The 17,870-nt window shown below is 34.8% G+C and overlaps 1 protein-coding gene across 15 annotated transcripts in view; it reads right to left on the minus strand.

Annotated features, from left to right (window-relative positions):
- Positions 1–17,870, minus strand: part of LOC143244151 (RNA-binding protein Musashi homolog Rbp6-like) — a 153,189-nt gene that overhangs the window by 109,769 nt on the left and 25,550 nt on the right. For 13 of the 15 annotated variants that reach the window (XM_076488314.1, XM_076488318.1, XM_076488311.1 and 10 more), the window contains exon 6: positions 1,271–1,363. The exons of the other annotated variants lie outside the window; for them this stretch is intronic. In XM_076488314.1, coding sequence (XP_076344429.1) covers positions 1,271–1,363 — 93 coding nt within the window. The remainder of the gene's footprint in view (positions 1–1,270; positions 1,364–17,870) is intronic. 15 annotated transcript variants of the gene reach the window in all.

Below are 17,870 nucleotides of genomic sequence, written 5' to 3' on the forward strand. Positions count from 1 at the left end.
TACATCAGAGGTTTTTAATTTTAGTTACACTTAAAAGTTTGCTTCGTACTCCAACGTAATCATTCATTCAATTGGTTCCTGGTGCTGACGTCACACCGCATAGCGTGCAGTGTCACTCCTGATCGCAAGAAGAGGTTTTCATTATTATTACCTTTTTGTTTGTGCTTTATGGTTAGGGACAGAACAAAGAGCATTGCGCAGGTTTCTGTTGTTTGTTTCTATGATCAACAGTCTGGCGCGCTAACCGCTGGGCCACGCTCGACTCATGATCATTTGCACGAATATCGTTGTCGATGTGTATTTGTTTGCATCGATTAGATTATGCGGATTTGTTAAGTTAACTGTAGTGAATTTATTAGTATTAATTACCTGATGTGAATTTCTTGTGTTAACTGGTGTGAGTTTATTAGCATTAATTACATGATGTGCATTTGTTGTGTCAGTGATATGTGAGCATTTGAATAAAGAATAAACTACAAAGATTAGGCTTATATTTTTTTTTATCAAAACCAAGTTCTTTAACAACAGACCTAAAAGTGACGAACTATCAGTACTATGGAATGGTTGAAACTCACAGTTTACAGACAAACGGACATGAATCTGATACTGAAAACGAACATAGCAATAACAGTTGTTATTTCGAGGCGCAAGAAAGGCACGTGAATTTTGGTGGGAAATGTAATTAATGTGTATATTCGAATCAATAACTGGAGCCATGACTCTACATCATTCATATACCTTTTATCAGGTTATTTCAGGTTTTAATAGAACAGAAAATTCATGGATTCTGTATACACTAAAAGTTTTGTTGTCATAAGATGGTAAAACAATATTGAGAAATCCAGTTGATATGTTTTCAAAATGATCTTTCCTGTTTTGTAATGTTCATGATATTTACACTTAATTAATTAATCCAAACGATTCTGTTAAATTTTTAAAACTCTAACGCACTTAATTGGTTTGTGAGTCGTACAACATGTGTATGTAAGAATAGGATTGAAAGAAATTTCATCTATCTATATTTCTATATTTTTATCTGTGCTATCTATCTTTTATTCTGTATTTTATCTATTTATTATAATATCTATTTCATCTGCCTATCATTCATTCTATCTAGTTTATCTATCTACCCATTATTGTATCTATTATAGATATAATTTTGTCTGGTTTGTCCTTCTTCTAGTAGATACTTCACACACTATCTTGTGTTGTACCTTAGTTAGTTCTACTTTATAACTTACTTACTAACTAAATTAAACATTGAACTTACCAGTCCATACTGTTGAAAATAATTCTTCACATCTTCTAGCGTCGTCGGTGCTGAGAGTCCACCAACAAAAACCTTCTTTGTTCTCGTTACCATCTAAAGAACGTGAACAGAGCGTCAGGAAAGATCAAGTAAACCTACTTGCTCTACTTGACGGGTCAATTTGACCTGACACATCTTCCAGTTGAAATATTATATTAATTACTACTAAGAAATTCATAAAGAGAATCGTCAATTCTATTCTATTTCAATTTGTTTCAAGTTTTATCGGGTCAATATGACCCACAACATAAGAGACGACGATTTCTAAGCTTATATCATCGTTGTCAAAACATCACTGTTCTTAGTATAGTGTTCGTGTTAATATAATGTGTATCTTTACACGAGCACAGCATCAGTTTGTTGGCTAGTGTTATGGTTAATGTCATCTGTGGTTTTTTGATATGTGGACTCTATTATATTATATATGTATTCTTACACGAGTACAGCCTCAATTTGTTGGCTAGTGTTATAGTCAGTTTCAACTGTGATTTTTGGTATGTGGACTTTCGAAAATACAAGTTTCAAAAAAAAAAAAAGAAATTTGATGACAATTGGAAAAGTAATCATTATTCATTTCGTTGGGGTTTGGACCCAAAGTAAAGCCCGTTGAGGGCCAAATAAACAGTAATGTGTATTATCATCAATATATTTTAATTCAAACAGAACCCTCCACTTCAATACTAACCGTTGGAAGACCCATGTTATAGGTTTACAGTAGTTCGAACCCTGTTTCTTCCATTGTGCACGCTCACTATTCACAAACTTCTCTGGAAACATACGGTGAAACTTGACACTCAAGTTTGCCGGTTCTACTTATTTGTACGTTGTCGACTGAGTGATGTCAGAACTTAAACAACTTGTCTGTTCAATAGCTCACAGTAATAAACTAGTAGCGTCAGTTCTACGTCGTCTTCAGATCACGTAATGTGGGCTCACTGTCTGTGGTTAGTAAAGGACGTATACAATCACCATATAAATACACACATGATCATACCGTTCTGAGGCACACTTTTAATAAATGTCTTCCTATCGCTAATGGAAGTCGTGATGTGCAGGAGAGTGGAATTACGTGCTCATGTCCAAAATACCAAGATGTCAACGTACCATCCTTTTGGCTGTTTGGTTCGACAACAAGAAAAATGGATTAACTGGACTGTTACTTTTGGAGGCAAATGACCTGTTTTGACCTGTATTTCTGGACGTCTTGTCTGGTCAGAGAGCTGATAAATTAAAGTTCAAACCACGAGAACCGAACTTTATAATATATATTCCTGTGTATTAAGCCGTTGGTGTCATTTTCTATCGTATTTCGACGGGTAGACAGGTGAAACTGAGACATGTAGAAACATGACAAACTGTACTGCACTCACCCAGCTTTCTGACGTAAACAAGAACATATCAACCAGTAAAATGAGGCCTTAAGAAACTATGCATCTTGCTGGTGTTTTGTAACTGAAAGTGTTGATGAATATTCAAAATTAACTTCAACTAACTGTACTGGTTACAAGTTTAAATATACCTACACTATATCAACTTCACTAATACAAGGTTAAAGATACCTACAGCATATAAACTTTAGTGCTACAAGTTTAAAGATATATATCTATATACACACAGTATATCAACTACACTGTATACTGGTTACAAGGTTAAAGATATCTACAGTACACCAAGTTCAATGTGTATACAAAAATGTTTTAATCAAAAATCGACTTGATAGCAATTACAAGTAAATTCAATTGCATTGTAGTTCATAGAAACTATTATATATAGCACCATGTAGTTCACAAAATATTATACATAATACCATGTAGATTATAAACTATTATATATATAGCACCATGTAGTTCACAAATTATTATACATAATACCGTGTAGATTACACACTATTAAATATAGCACCATATAGTTCACAGTTTATTATACATAACACCGTGTAGATTATAAACTATTGTATATAGCACCATGTAGTTCACAGATTATTATTCATAACACCGTGTATTTTACAAACTATTAAATATAGCACCATGTAGTTCACAGATGATTATACATAATACCGTGTAGATTACACACTATTAAATATAGCACCATGTAGTTCACAGATTATTATACATAATACCGTGTAGATTACAAACTATTAAATATAGCACCATGTAGTTCACAGATGATTATACATAATACCGTGTAGATTACACACTATTAAATATAGCACCATGTAGTTCACAGATTATTATACATAATACCGTGTAGATTACAAACTATTAAATATAGCACCATATAGTTCACAGATTATTATACATAACACCGTGTAGATTATAAACTATTGTATATAGCACCATGTAGTTCACAGATTATTATTCATAACACCGTGTATTTTACAAACTATTAAATATAGCACCATGTAGTTCACAGATGATTATACATAATACCGTGTAGATTACACACTATTAAATATAGCACCATATAGTTCACAGATTATTATACATAACACCGTGTAGATTATAAACTATTGTATATAGCACCATGTAGTTCACAGATTATTATTCATAACACCGTGTATTTTACAAACTATTAAATATAGCACCATGTAGTTCACAGATGATTATACATAATACCGTGTAGATTACACACTATTAAATATAGCACCATGTAGTTCACAGATTATTATACATAATACCGTGTAGATTACAAACTATTAAATATAGCACCATGTAGTTCACAGATGATTATACATAATACCGTGTAGATTACACACTATTAAATATAGCACCATGTAGTTCACAGATTATTATACATAATACCGTGTAGATTACAAACTATTAAATATAGCACCATATAGTTCACAGATTATTATACATAACACCGTGTAGATTACAAACTATTAAATATAGCACCATGTAGTTCACAGATGATTATACATAATACCGTGTAGATTACAAACTATTAAATATAGCACCATGTAGTTCACAGATGATTATACATAATACCGTGTAGATTACACACTATTAAATATAGCACCATATAGTTCACAGATTATTATACATAACACCGTGTAGATTATAAACTATTGTATATAGCACCATGTAGTTCACAGATTATTATTCATAACACCGTGTATTTTACAAACTATTAAATATAGCACCATGTAGTTCACAGATGATTATACATAATACCGTGTAGATTACACACTATTAAATATAGCACCATGTAGTTCACAGATGATTATACATAATACCGTGTAGATTACAAACTATTAAATATAGCACCATGTAGTTCACAGATGATTATACATAATACCGTGTAGATTACACACTATTAAATATAGCACCATGTAGTTCACAGATGATTATACATAATACCGTGTAGATTACAAACTATTAAATATAGCACCATGTAGTTCACAGATGATTATACATAATACCGTGTAGATTACAAACTATTAAATATAGCACCATATAGTTCACAGATTATTATACATAACACCGTGTAGATTACAAACTATTAAATATAGCACCATGTAGTTCACAGATGATTATACATAATACCGTGTAGATTACAAACTATTAAATATAGCACCATGTAGTTCACAGATGATTATACATAATACCGTGTAGATTACACACTATTAAATATAGCACCATGTAGTTCACAGATGATTATACATAATACCGTGTAGATTACACACTATTAAATATAGCACCATATAGTTCACAGATTATTATACATAACACCGTGTAGATTATAAACTATTGTATATAGCACCATGTAGTTCACAGATTATTATTCATAACACCGTGTATTTTACAAACTATTAAATATAGCACCATGTAGTTCACAGATGATTATACATAACACCGTGTAGATTACAAACTATTAAATATAGCACCATGTAGTTCACAGATGATTATACATAATACCGTGTAGATTACAAACTATTAAATATAGCACCATGTAGTTCACAGATGATTATACATAATACCGTGTAGATTACACACTATTAAATATAGCACCATGTAGTTCACAGATGATTATACATAATACCGTGTAGATTACAAACTATTAAATATAGCACCATGTAGTTCACAGATGATTATACATAATACCGTGTAGATTACAAACTATTAAATATAGCACCATGTAGTTCACAGGTGATTATACATAATACCGTGTAGATTACACACTATTAAATATAGCACCATGTAGTTCACAGATTATTATACATAACACCGTGTAGATTATAAACTATTAAATATAGCACCATATAGTTCACAGATTATTATACATAACACCGTGTAGATTATAAACTATTAAATATAGCACCATATAGTTCACAGATTATTATACATAACACCGTGTAGATTATGAACTATTGTATATAGCATTATGTAGTTCACAGATTATTATACATAATACCGTGTAGATTACAAACTATTAAATATAGCACCATATAGTTCACAGATTATTATACATAACACCGTGTAGATTACACACTATTAAATATAGCACCATATAGTTCACAGATTATTATACATAACACCGTGTAGATTATAAACTATTAAATATAGCACCATATAGTTCACAGATTATTATACATAACACCGTGTAGATTATGAACTATTGTATATAGCATTATGTAGTTCACAGATTATTATACATAACACCGTGTAGATTATGAACTATTGTATATAGCATTATGTAGTTCACAGACTATTATACATAACACCATATACATTACAAACTATTATATATAGCATCATGTAGTTGACAGATACACAATACCATGTAGATTAGAAACTATTATATATATAGCATCATGTAATTCATAGAGACTATTAAACATAACACCACAAAAGTACCCGTTCGATAGTTCGACATAATGCCATAAAATGATTTATATATATATATATATATAACATAAACCGCTTTATATGGGAAGCTATGAATATTTGTATTTTTTTATAATAAAGCAAGGCTTGTGTTCAATATTATTGAAACTTACTACGTAAGAAGGACGTTGAACAATGCGCTATCCAACAAAGGTTCGCTGAAAAACGTGACTACATGACCACTTGCGTAAGTAAGTATATATACACACAGACAAGTATACTGTTAATTTGTTTTAGTTCACAGCGTATCATTTACGGCTATTCTAGGTCGGACCTTTCGGCAATCAAATTACACTGACGTAACAAAGTTACCAATAAGGTATTTCAGTTGACTAGCGGTCTTTGTTAGTAGGTATATGGGTTTATTGTCAAATACAAAGCTACAAACAACTTACTGTCTATGCTCTACTCACTGCCAAGATCGAAACCCGAATTTTAGCGTTGTGAAACCTTCGGGTTTACCACTGAACCACTGCTTGAAAGGGGGTGGGGTGGTGGTGAGAGGAAAAGTGTTGTATACTGTTGTAACTTTGTTTTTTAAGATGTCCCGGATGTAGGCCTAACATTTTAATAAGCCTGACTGCCTAAACTGTTTTTGATGGCCCGCATGACCAGGTGGGTTAAGGCGTTCAACTCGTAATCTGAGAGTCACGGGTTCGAATTCCCGTCACACCAAACATGCTCGCCCATTTAGCCGTGGGGGCGTTACAATGTGACGGTTAGTCCCGCTATTCTTTGGTAAAGAGTAACCCAAGAGTTGGCGGTGAGTGGTAATGACTAGCTGCCTTCCCTCTAGTCTTGCACTGCTAAATTAGGAACGGCTAGCGCAGATAGCCCTCGAGTAACTTTACGCGAAGTTCAAAACAAACAAAACTGATTTTGATTTGTTTTTTGTGTCAGGTTTTGCATCTTCAAATCCCAGTGTAGTGAAGTTCTGAGGTTAGTCGATATGTAATGTTTCACACACAGCGATATAAAATCAAAACATTTACTCTATGCAAGGAAATACGAAAAACGAATCATTTTAACTACCCAAAATGAAACCGATAAAACATCGATAATATCCTTCAGAGGGACATAAACATCAACAGATTTACTTTTGAAATTTGTTCTTTATAAGATGTATGTCGCTTGTCTTTACAAAGAGGAACTAGGTTGTAGAACGTTTTGTTCAGCGGGTATAAGCTGATACTGAGAATATTATGTTCATTTATCGTGTAACAGCACCTGTTTGTATGATTTACCTGTAATAGCGCGTGCTTGTTTGCTGTATTTGTTTCCACTCCATGTTTGGTTTAGCCATAATGTCGTCTAATTGTATACGGTAGAATAGAATGAGCCGTTTCTATCGTGATGGGAAAGAAACGTTTTTTGTGCATGCAGACAGACATTTATATCAAATGTTGTTTGCTTGAATTTCGCGTAAAACTGTACGAGGGCTATTTGCGCTAGCCGTCCCTAATTTAGCAGTGTAAGACTAGAGGGAAGACAGCTAGTCATCACCACCCACCGCCAATTCTTGGGCTACTCTTTTACCAACGAATAGTGGAATTGGATTTTACAGAATAACGACCCTGTGGCTTAAAGGGCGAGCATGTTTGGTGTGATGGGGATTCGAACCTGTGACCCTCGTATCACGAATCCAGTGCCTTAACCACATGGCCATGCCGGGCCAGAAAAAAGAGAACACGGTTCTTGAAGCAGAATATTAAGATGATTTAAGTTACATTGGGTTTGTTAAAGAAACCGAAAGGAACCAAGTAACGTCAGATAATGAGAGGTTTCCCAATGTTATTACTGCCATTATTACTCTATAGAAGAAAGAGAAAAACGAGAAAGGTAGGTTGTTTGAAATAACCTTGTTTGAATTTGAAGTTCAGCATAGTGCTACACAATGGGCTACCTGTGCTCTGCCCACCACGGGTATCGCAACCCAGTTTCTAATAGATGGATACAGTAGACGGGATAAAATAAAATAAATCTGTTTTAGCCAAAAAGTGCTAATATGAATAAATCACGAGAAGCAACATGTTTCTGTGGTTTATTAAATACGTAGTTACAAAAGGCGCTATCTTTGTCCACAACGATTTTTAGCGTCATAAATCTTCAGACTTACCGTTGAGCCATTTGGGTACGTTTAAAACATAGGTTTGTTCTCTCTTTTGTTGTTTTTTAAGCTCAAAGTTCTACAATGAGCTATGTGTGCTCTGCCCACCACAAGTATCGAAAGACGATTTCTAAGAGTCCAAACTATCCCACCCAATATTTCACGATATCATTTTAAATTTAAGATATAATCACAAACTACACTCGTCAGTTTCACAGATGTATCACATTTTAGGCACTCAGAATGTTCTGTGTATTGTTTTGTACAACTTGACAACTGTTCTTATAAAAGGTGACATCACAGATGGTGAAAAAAGACGGAATAACCTTCAAGCGTTTAACCATGATGATAAAGGTATCACTGCTAAATGAATGACGTCAGTGGCAGGGTAGAGATTATGATTAGAAAAGTGTCATTGCTAAGGAAGTGACGTCATTGGCAGGGGAAATACCATAATGAGATAGGTGTCGCTGCTGAGTGAGTGACGTCAGTGGCAATTTAATAATCATCCTTGTCAGTATATATAATGACTTTTTCATGAATGTGATTAAATTTTACACATTGTTACGATGTAACGTAAGGTAGTCTCTAATAACACTGGACATTACTTATCTAGTGTAATATGAACACTAATACTAAAAAATGATAGTAACTAAACCATTCAGGTTCATCATCAGTTGACTAAGCCAATTGAAATAGAACGTAATATGAAATCATCATGAAAAGATAATGATGAGAATGGTGTGAAATGTTCGGCTGACTTGATACAAAAGAAGAGAATGAGGTTCCTGATGAACGAAAGTGGTTTGGAACGTTCATTCGACTTGGTACTAACAAGACCATGAGGTTCCTGATGTTTTATGTAATTAATCACCTCCATAAACAGCTTAAACCAACACTCTGAAAACGTCTTTGAATTTATTCAATATTAAAAACGTCTCCGCTACAAGAAACCTAGAAATTTACCATTCTTGTTGTTGTTTTGTTTATGAGTATGTTTAGCTATACAGGACATGTGGGGGTGGGGGAATCATTGGCTTGAACTTAAAGTTAGTTTTTAATATAATTTTCTGAGATACGAAAGTTTATCCACCACTCCACGAGTGTGTAACAAAATTATTGCGTTCGAGAAAAAAAAACAAAACAGTATTAGTGACTTGTAGTGTAAGATGTGATGAAACTACCTGCCAGTGGTACTGAAATGGTATATAACTAATCATATCACTAATATATTGTTAATACCTTTTTTGACGCTGGTCCAACTAATGCTAAATCTGTTCTACTCCAAAACATTCAATTTTGATGTATTTTGAGTGTCTAAAACTATTCAGTATTGACAAACAAACCACTTATTAATAACGTAGTAATTTAAACGTCTAAAACTACACAATACTGACAAACGAACCACTTAGAACGTTCAAGAACTGATAGAACAGACTACTATAAGTCACTGCAGCTTTTACGAAATGCAAAACATCTTAAACTAATGTCAAATGATTCTGTCTATCTATCTATTCATCAAATTATATGTTTATTAATTCGGTCGATGACATGTCGTCAGAACACATGCACGACATTTAGATTAGCAACTGAAAACAAAAGCAAATTTAATATTATTTCCATTCATATGACAAACAATCAGACAAATAAACAGAGAAAGAGTCGTATAAATGGTTACGTGGGCATATTGAAAATCCTACCATTCAGACAGCTGTTGTAATTAAACCAATGTTTACAGCTCAGCCCGGAGTTAGAGGCCGTCTAGCAGAAAATGACTGTGAAGGCTAAGAGCCGAGGAACAAAGTGTTTAATTAAAGTTTGAGAGTGACACCAAGTAAGAGCATGTTGACGTACAAGATGCATCTATACGAACAGCAATGGAGAAATCTCGTGACGCTTGCAGTCAGCCTTATTCGCTGGCGAAACGGAAATGAAAATTACTGAATCGTGGACAATTCTAGAGACTATACGATGAGAATCTCACACGAGTGCGGGCGAGTATCCACTCTTGTTTAACAGGCTTAAAACTTCAAGCAACTCGCATGTGAATTCAGCGCTATTTCGATTAACACAGTTTAACATTTATTATGTATTATAGTTGCAACCACTGGTCAGTTAACATAACACACACACATTCCGTCGTTTCGTCTTAAGCGAAACTGATCATTTAAAATAACATATACCTCACTCACTCACACTTTTTTAAATTATATAATATTTGGATTTTGTCTCCCAGGACGTGAAACTAAAGTGTTTTTCTAACAATACAGTGGAGCGCCATTAAGCTGCGGACCAGTAAACCGCGAAATCACTTAAGCCGCTGTACCAAGTCTTGTGAGCGATGTGAGCGAGGATTATCGCGGCTCACCGCTAATTTAAGAACGTGTAAAAACGCGGCTTACGAATTTAATTCTGGCTTTATAACTTCAAGGGGATATTTAAAAAGGATTTGCTTTAATTTGGGAAATAAATAAAATATATTACAACAGAAATCGACCGTTAATCTACCTTATCCGCTCTCCATGTCAGCTTTATGGAGGCCGCCATTGTTACCGAATCACACCTCTCCATACATTAAAGTTAATCCGCGGTAAATCCGTGAAAAAAGTATTATTTTTAATTCGATAATCCGATATAATTATCACGCAATGGCCCGGATGAGGCTCCTCGGCGAAGCTGTTGGCGACTTCGGCTTTTCAGTCACAAAGGTTTAAGCCGCGGACCACTTAAGGCACGGTTAAGCAGGTTGACCCCCCAAATACCGCGGCTTAACGGCGCTCCACTGTACATTGTTTATTGTTAAATACAAACCGACACAATGGGCTACTTGTACTCTGCCCATGGAAGGTATTGAAACATCGTTTTAAACATAGTTAGCCCCTCAGACTTACTGCTACGCCATGGGGAGGTTAACTATCATATCCTGACAGTTTTACTCTAAGGAGCTTTATTCTGTGGTTAAAAGTGTTTATTACCACACCGACTCTTTTTTCGAACTATATAATCTTCATACTGTGACGCCCCTAGTGGCATAGCTTTACATCTGCGGACTTACAACGCTAGAACCTGGATTTCGATATTCGTGGTGGACGGCTTTGTTTTCAGTTACAAACACAGATACCGTGACTCTACAGATGACACTGAAATGTTTCGTGCTATAGAATGTTCACTCTCGTCTCTTTCAACCGACAGTAAATGTCTTGTGCCACGGGTCCGCACCCTTTCGGATGAACTGGAGTGTATTTTGTAGCTTTTATTTTTAAACTTATTGCATTTGTTTGGTAGTTGGACTGAGATAATTAATTATGTATATCCAAATGAATATTAGAATGTTTAGTTTGTCAAAACAAACAAACCAACCAGAAATCTCACGTATTTTAAATATATATTATTTTCGTTTCCAGGACCAAACAGGATTTCATTGGAGAACCGGTTGTTCTCCATCAGCCTTTCATGGAAGTTAACCTTTTATATGCTTAAAAAAGAAAGAAGACAGCACTTGGCAACTCTTCAGATCACATGTAACATGTATTAATCAATACCATGTGCTGTTTTCGCAGATCTTTATAATCGAACAAACGATTCGAATTTCTCAAGAGTTAAATAGTCAGCACGGAAGTAAGGTTTTTATTTTCGTTCTTGAAAGCGAAACTTACGTCATAATAACTTAGAAATACTGGTCACATTATTAAGCTCACTTCTTATGAAAGATTTCTCAAAATCCACTGATCTTTGATGGTAGGAATTTGTCCAATAAAAAATATCTAGCATAGAATATTTGGTTAAGTCATCTATTATGATCCATATGTATTATTAACGTTCTCCTCAATGGCTCAGTTCTTGATGTATAAACTAAAATTCTCTGTTCGATTTTCTAGGTAGACATATTGCAGCTTTGCGATTAAACCAGTCAATGCATTGTGCAAACAAATATATTACTTAGATACAGTTGCAACGTTGTGGCAAAATACGTAAACTCAGTGCTTTGAAATAACAAAACGAATATAATATATAGATATAGTTAACTTTTAAATATAATTGGGTCAAGCTAATCACATGCGCACATTTGTTTACATCCTTTACTCTCAGAAAAGAGTAATCAGACATTATATGACTTCAGCGGTTAAAACCTCACGTGTGATCAGTGTTCTCACAAGCTAGCTATTGAGTGAACTGAGTTATACGTACATTAATTCAGAATTAGTATAAATCATTTTCTCATATAAACAAAAGATTCTTTAATCGCTGTTTTATACTTCTAGCTCATTTGTTGTACATTGAAATTATCTGCTCTGTCCACCGCTGGGAATCGAATCCCGAAGTGTTGTAAGTATATAAACATACCGCTAACTCACTATGAGGCATATATTTTGCTAAACCAGAGTAATGCAGAATAACTTGATTAGAAACACCTGACGGAAGTAAGTAGCAGGTGGTCTTATTGCGTCCTAGCTGGAAGTATTACTTTTTTTTTATTCCCGTGATATAACATGTTTCTACTGTGACCATATTGTGTCTAATTGACAATCCAAGAGTTTCTTACATTAACACGCTTTAATTGTTCACGTAACAAGTTTATTTGTTTTGAGTTTTCGCACTAAGCTACACGAGATTTATATCTGCGCTAGTCGTCCCTAATTTAGCAGTGAAAGATAGAAGGAAAGCCACTACCGACCGCCAACTCTTGGACTACTCTTTTATCAACGAATAATGGGATTCACCGCACAGAATAACGCCCCCAGGGCTGAAAGGGCGAGCATGTTTGGTATGATAGGGATTCGAACCCGCGACCCTCAGGTTACAAGTCGAGTGCCCACTAACTACCTGTCCATGTCGCCCTTATGCTTTATAAAGCAGTTCTTTGTCAGTTTCCTTCAAACATTCCAATACAGAAAGCTGGTTCACAGTGAATGAATAAATACAACAACAACAACTCACGTAACTGATTCTACACCCTTGTCCACCAGACAGTATATCTTCAAAGTAGTTCCTCGACTCTAGTCTGACTGACTATCGCCATGCACTGAACCAAAGCAACAAAAGCGCCATTGTTTTACAACTTCCTCGTGAACTGAACAAGTGTTTTTTGAATAAAAAATGTTGCCCACTTTTGTTATATTCCACATCAGTTATAAAAGAAAACAATAATAAAATGTTGTGTACAGGTCTGGTTAGAAAACTACGTCATGAATTAAAAGCGAAATTAAAACATACTTTAATTTAGTAGGCGGATAGAAGTTTATCTTACAGGATTATTAGTTAACCCCTAGATTGGCATCAAAGTAAAAACACACATATGTGGACTTCTTGTAGTTCTCATAAGAAGACAAGTAGTAATCCATGGGTTAATGTCAATGTAAAAACACACATCTCTGCAAGTCTTGTAGCTCTTATAAGGAGATTAGTAATAATCCATGAGTTAGTATCAAAGTAGAAACAGATGTCTGTAAACTTCTTGTAGTTCTTATAAGAAGACTAGTGGCCTGGCATGGCCTAGCGCGTTAAGGTGTGCGCTTCGTAATCTGAGGGTCGCGGGTTCGCGCCCGAGTCGCGCCAAACATGCTCGCCTTTTCAGCCGTGGAGGCGTTATAATGTTACGGTCAATCCCACTATTCGTTGGTAAAAGAGTAGCCCAAGAGTTGGCGGTGGGTGGTGATGACTAGTTGCCTTCCCTCTAGTCTTACATTGCTAAATTAGGGACGGCTAGCACAGATAGCCCTCGAGTAGCTTTGTGCGAAATTCCAAAACAGAAGACTAGTAGTTATCCATGGTTTAGTATCAAAGTAAAAGCACACATCTTTGGACTTCTTGTAGTTCTTTTAAGGAGACTAGTAGTAATCCATGGGTTAATATCAATGTAAATTTATATTTTCCAGAAACACCTGAAACAACATCTTAAACGATTTTTTCAAAGAATTTTCTCAGAAAATACATTCTTACAAAAAGAGACGTTGATTCCATTAAAAACCAAAAACGAGACAAGACCATAAAAATTCTAAAAGTAGATAAAGGAAACGCTATAGTCATAATGAACACAAATGAATACATCCAAAAAATGAAGAATATCCTATCAGACACTAACAAATTTAAACCAATACACACAAATCCAACAAAGACACGCGAGACACAACTAAACAAATTACTACTAAAAACGAAAAAAGACAACACAATTTTACAAACACTTTATTCTTATCTACGCATGACCAACTCACGCACACCACAAACCTCATAAACCAGATTGTCCATTACGACCAATAATGTCCACATACGAATCGTTTAATTACAATTTTGGTAAATACATAGCATGGACATTCTCCAAATATGTAACATCAGCCAGTTCATTCATCAAAGACTCTTTTAATTTCAAGTCTAAACTTAATCATAAAGCCTTAATGGCCAGTTTCGATGTTATATTTCTCTTTACAGAAGTTCCAACCGCTGAAGCCTGCAAGATAGCCTTAGAACTCTATATCCGAGACCCTAACCCAACTATAGACATTCCCAGCAACCAATTAGCAACCCTCATAGAATTCACCACGATGAAGACAAACTTCATGTTCAATAACCACAACTATATACAAACAAATGGTCTAAGCATGGGCAACCCAGTATCACCAATTCTAGCCAATATTGTTATGACACAAGTTGAAACAAGCAATTAACACGCATTACATCCACCGCTATACTGGAAGAGATATGTAGACGACACGATTGCGGGATTCACATATACAGAACACATACTTAATTTTTTCAATCACATTAACTCTATACATCCCAACATTAACTTCACATGTGAACAGGAAGAAAGCAATCAAATATCATTTCTTAACCTCAAAATTACAAGAACCGACACACAATTCAAAACAGAAATCCACCGAAAAATCACCCATACTGGACTATACATTCCTTGGGACTCAGCACATGAAACAAAACAAAAACTCAACAACCAAATAAACACAGCCATAAAACTATGCTCACCAGATAAAATTAACGACGAATTAGACAAAATAAAACAATACTTCATCAACATCAATAAGTTTCCTCCACAAACCGTAGAAAACATTATACGCACACACCTAGACAGAAAGCAAAATCAACCAACAAAAGTAAATATATCTCACAAATCAAAAAATCACGAAACCATATACTGCTGCATACCATATACGTCGTATTTCCGACATCAGCAGAAAAATAACCAACATTTGGCAAAAACTAGTAACAAAATATGACATTCCAATTAATACCAAATTTATTCAAAAACCAGGCACAAAACTAAGGTCTATACTCTGTAAAAACTACACTGTGTTTTATAAATAATGTTGGTGTAGCGTTTGTCAGTGTGATAACTGCCACGACTTCTATATTGGAGAAACAAGTATAAAAATGGAAACCAGATTCAAAGAACAGAAAAAGTCACCTTCACAAGTTTTCTAATACTGCAACTCAAATAAACACAACATAACCATAGAAAACACTCAAATACTAAATCAAGAAACAAACATAAACAAACGCAAAAGTAAAGAAGCTTCACTTATACAACAACTTAAACCCAAAATAAACCAATACAAAGGAACACCTTTATACCTATATTAATAAATATAATCAAACATCTAAGCACGCCCTCTACATTCCTACACTCAATTACACAACCGTCTTAAAACATGTGGTCAGCTAGCGGTCAGCTACTTCTTTCTTTCTTTGTGAACCTGACGATGACCGAAGACGATCGAAACGTTGTTCGCTCCTCTACATGAAAAATGTTCTCAACCCAGACCAGCCGTTTTTACATATAATGTAAAAACACATATCTGTGGACTTCTTGTAGTTCTTATAAGAAGGCTAGTAGTTAATCCATGAATTAGTATCAAAGTAAAAACACATATCTGTGGACGTCTTGTAGTTCTTGTAAGAGGACTAGTAGTAATGTATGAGTTAGTGTCAAAATAAAAACATATATCAGTGGACTTTTTGCGGTGCTTATAAGGATACTAGTAGTAATCCATGGATTAATGTCAAAGTAAAAACACACATCTCTGGACTTCTTGTAGTTCTTTGAAGAAAACTAGAAGTTAATCCATGAGTTAGTGAAGTATACCAACATCATACAGAACCCTGTAGCAACAGAACGTGAGGTATACTAACATCATACAGTACCTTGTAGCAACAGAACGTGAGGTATACCAACATCATACAGAACCTTGTATCAACAGAACGTGAGGTATACCAACATCATACAGTACCTTGTAGCAACAGAACGTGAGGTATACCAACATCATACAGAACCTTGTATCAACAGAACGTGAGGTATACCAACATCATACAGAACCTTGTATCAACAGAACGTGAGGTATACCAACATCATACAGTACCTTGTAGCAACAGAACGTGAGGTATACCAACATCATAAAGAACCTTGTAGCAACAGAACGTGAGGTATACCAACATCATACAGTACCTTGTAGCAACAGAACATGTGATACATCTGTACTAACTGAACAGTGTTTGGTTTAGTCATGTTAATTTCGAGTAGTGGAAGTATTTGGTAGTTTTGTATTACTGTTTACATAATGCTACGTTCACCCAAAACAGTTTGTTATTACCGCGTGCCAACAGGAAGTAGGAGTTTTAAAACTTCCTACTGAATGATATGTCATGTTTGTCCATAGAAACTACCATACAAACACTCTCGTGAAGTATCATCAGCACGAAGAGAAGAGTTCGTGACTTATTAGGTAAATATGATCGCAAACGTCCTTTTTGTATCATCAGTTGATTAATGAATATTTCTTAGCGATACTCTCACCTTTTCTGTATGACTCATCTTTCTGCTTTCTAAATTTGTTCATATTGATAAAGAACTAAAAGAAAAACATTTCTATCATTTGGGGACGTGCAGTATTTTATCACGATTCACAAAACCTCATCACAAACATATCGAAACGAAGCATTGCTAAGTGAACTCTTTCCATGAGTATCTAACGTTAAAATAATTCAGTCCTGCTTTTGGTATATAATGTTAAATAATTCAGTCCTGCTCCTGGTATATAATGTTAAATAATTCAGTCCTGCTCTTGGTATATAATGTTAAATAATTCAGTCCTGCTCTTGGTATATAATGTTAAATAATTCAGTCCTGCTCTTGGTATATAATGTTAAATAAGTCAGTCCTGTTCCTGGTATCTAACTTTGGATGGCCAAGTGATTTTTTTTTTCCCAATTCCAAATGCTACTATGGACACATTGTCCTTTAGAGAACTGCCATGTACATAAACATATGCCTCTAAAAACTACCATTTAAATTTGGTATGCTGTAATAATATGAAGAAATTACATCTCATATGATACTTCTCCAAGCTTACAGATTTCAACCTTTAGATAAGTAATGAAATATTAAAATACGTGTCTTATTGCATTCTTCTGTGTGTCTAAAAAATAAGCGTTACATTGGGAAAGTGAAAAGTGTCACGTAAGCAGAACTGCCAAAAAGAGGATTACTATTTATATAGGAGGCTGAACATTGAACCTGACGACATTGAAATAGTTCAGTGAGGAATTTACACGTGCTTAC

The sequence above is a fragment of the Tachypleus tridentatus genome, chromosome 2, assembly GCF_004210375.1.
Source record: "Tachypleus tridentatus isolate NWPU-2018 chromosome 2, ASM421037v1, whole genome shotgun sequence".
NCBI classification, from domain to species: Eukaryota; Metazoa; Arthropoda; class Merostomata; order Xiphosura; family Limulidae; genus Tachypleus; species Tachypleus tridentatus.